Below are 2,637 nucleotides of genomic sequence, written 5' to 3'. Positions count from 1 at the left end.
TTAATGGTATGTTTTTTGATTGTTGTTGTCTCATACTTTTAGATACGCTGTTATTTGTAAATGCTACTGCTTATGTTAGCTTTTAATGTACAGTTTTATCCTGATTAAAGCTTTAGTACAGTACGACAACTGCACGTGCTTCTATGTTTAACGCTTCTCATAGCTATGTGAAAATAAGTGTATAATTTGAACAGTTCATTGCTGAGCTGAATGAGAGAGAGAGAGAGCGAGAGAGAGATGCAGAGCGTGTAGAGCAGGGGAACGCGAGGAACAGTATTGAGAACCACTGCTTTAGAACATTGATTTTGAAACTTGTGAATCCATTAGAATCGTTAGAAGACAGAATCGCGATTCATATATGAATAGATTTTAATGTGCACCCCTAGTTTTCTCTTCCTCTTCTCTAAAGCAGCGCAGCATGGCCTCGCCCCATTTGTTGCCTTTTCCCGAGGGCGGGGTTTATCTGGGTTTGTGACGTCACGAACCCGGGAAGTAACTTGTTGTAGTCCCTACCAGCCATTTTTGTAGGCATTAAACTGCCAGAATTTTAAGACGATATCTCCGTTTGCATTGAACTTTCATCTTCGTAACGTTGCAGATATTGTTTATGCTCAAACAGCAACATTACACAAACTAACGTTAAAAAACTGAAATCGCAATGAACCACCCCTTTAAATGAAAAATAGGAAAGAAGATTTTTTTTTCTTCTTCCCCTTCTCTATGTGAGCAGGTCTCATTCAGTATTAGAATTTCTTGATTAATTGCTGTGAAATTGTATTGTTCTACTGTAAATATTTATGTTGTATTGTCTTTTGTGAGAGCCGCATATTGAAACAAGTCACTGAAACAAAATTTCCCCAAGGGGATGAATAAAGTTACTGACTAATAGTTTCCATTTAGCGGGGAAAAAAATGCTAATTGGGTAAATGTACAGAATAATTTGTCATGTTAAAATTGTTGCCTTTATTATAATTGATTGCATTAAACATTGCATGTTTTTATGTTATCAGGGGGACACTGGTGAGAACACCCTACCTGTTCCCATGGAGCTGCTGAGTAGTTTCCACAGCCTCATCTCTTCGGTGGAAAAGCTGCAATCCAGCTTCCTGCTTAACCCGGAAAAATACAGTGACGGAGAGCTTGCCACACCACCTCGCAAGCTGCTTAACACACTCAGGTAATACTGTGGGCCAGAGCATCATTCAGGAACATTGAAAAGACATTTAAACCTCTCAGGGAGTTTTTAGGGAGTCTTTTTCTTTTTCTTTAATGAGTTTCATGAGTTTCCAAACAAACCTGTTTGATCTCTCCATTGCAGGCAGCTTAATCCAATGTATGAGGGTTACTTGCAGCATGATGCACAGGAGGTGCTGCAGTGCATCCTTGCTAACATCCAGGAGGCCTGTGACAATATCAAAAAAGAGCAAACAGACAACCAGAAGGACAGCACAATAAGTAATGGAATGGGGGAGTCCACCCACGAGGATGATGGGAGCTCCGATGGCCAGTTGAGCGGAAAGAGAAAGAGTGACACGGAAGCAGGCAATGCTAAGAAAAAGCCAAAATCTCAAAGCAAATCAAAGAAAAATGAGGAAAATGTGCCTATGCCCCGCTCAAAACGAAAGTCCTCCAGTGACATAACCACAGAGAGTTCTGACCAGAGGAATGGAACAGAGGAGCAAGAAAAAGAGCAAGAGAAGGACAGAGGGAGCACCACAGAGGAGGAGAAGAATGACAGTACCCCAAAAGAGGTGGGCAAGAGGACACGGAGGGGGAAGCTGGGCTGGTTGAAGCCATCTGGGAAGCAGCCTAGCATCTTCTCGAAGTTCCGCAGCATGGGGCGAATTACTTCACATGTGGGAGGGAGAGGAGAGACCAAGGAGAAATCAGATTGTAGTGTCCAAGAGAAGCAGGAGAAGGATACCTCTGAGAATGAGAGCAGAACTCAAGAAGTTAAACAGAGTCTGGGAAAGAATAAAGGTAAATATCTTACACAAAATTGTGATCAAATCCTCTCCTCTAGCGAGTTTTTTTTTTTTTTTTTAAGTAATGCAGATATTATACAATTAAATGATATTTACATATCATTTTTATATATATATATATATATTTCCTCCATGTCATGTGTGGGGCTCTGTAAATTTGTGATCAATAACTTGTATAACTAAAGAATTTGTCAATGTTGTGTAATTAGAGCAATCAGGCCTGGATGTGCTGAAGTGGATGTTCCAGGGTCAGCTGGTGCTGCGGACACGCTGCCTGGAATGTGAGTGTTTCACAGAGCGGAGAGAGGACTTTCAAGACATCAGCGTACCTGTGCAAGAGGACGAGAACAGCTCCTCCGACTCCAGTTCTGAGAGTGAGTACATAAGCCGCGTTTCCACTGTTGGGCCAAAAGCGGGTGTGCTAGTCCGTGCCAGGGCCAGTCGCATTTCCACTGTCACTTCTGTGTAATTAGAGCAATCAGGCCTGGATGTGCTGAAGTGGATGTTCCAGGGTCAGCTGGTGCTGCGGACACGCTGCCTGGAATGTGAGTGTTTCACAGAGCGGAGAGAGGACTTTCAAGACATCAGCGTACCTGTGCAAGAGGACGAGAACAGCTCCTCCGACTCCAGTTCTGAGAGTGAGTACATAAGG

The 2,637-nt window shown here is 42.7% G+C and overlaps 1 protein-coding gene across 2 annotated transcripts in view; it reads left to right on the top strand.

Annotated features, from left to right (window-relative positions):
• LOC107717136 (ubiquitin carboxyl-terminal hydrolase 1) overlaps positions 1-2,637 on the top strand; it is a 7,641-nt gene that overhangs the window by 2,327 nt on the left and 2,677 nt on the right. For both annotated transcript variants that reach the window (XM_016523802.1, XM_016523803.1), the window contains exons 5-7: positions 1,011-1,177; positions 1,319-1,980; positions 2,195-2,359. In XM_016523802.1, the coding sequence (XP_016379288.1) occupies positions 1,011-1,177; positions 1,319-1,980; positions 2,195-2,359 (994 nt within the window). The remainder of the gene's footprint in view (positions 1-1,010; positions 1,178-1,318; positions 1,981-2,194; positions 2,360-2,637) is intronic.

Source organism: Sinocyclocheilus rhinocerous, unplaced genomic scaffold (genome assembly GCF_001515625.1).
Source record: "Sinocyclocheilus rhinocerous isolate Xijiao unplaced genomic scaffold, SAMN03320098_v1.1 scaffold690, whole genome shotgun sequence".
Classification (NCBI taxonomy): Eukaryota; Metazoa; Chordata; class Actinopteri; order Cypriniformes; family Cyprinidae; genus Sinocyclocheilus; species Sinocyclocheilus rhinocerous.
This window is presented reverse-complemented; position numbering and strand designations above follow the sequence as displayed.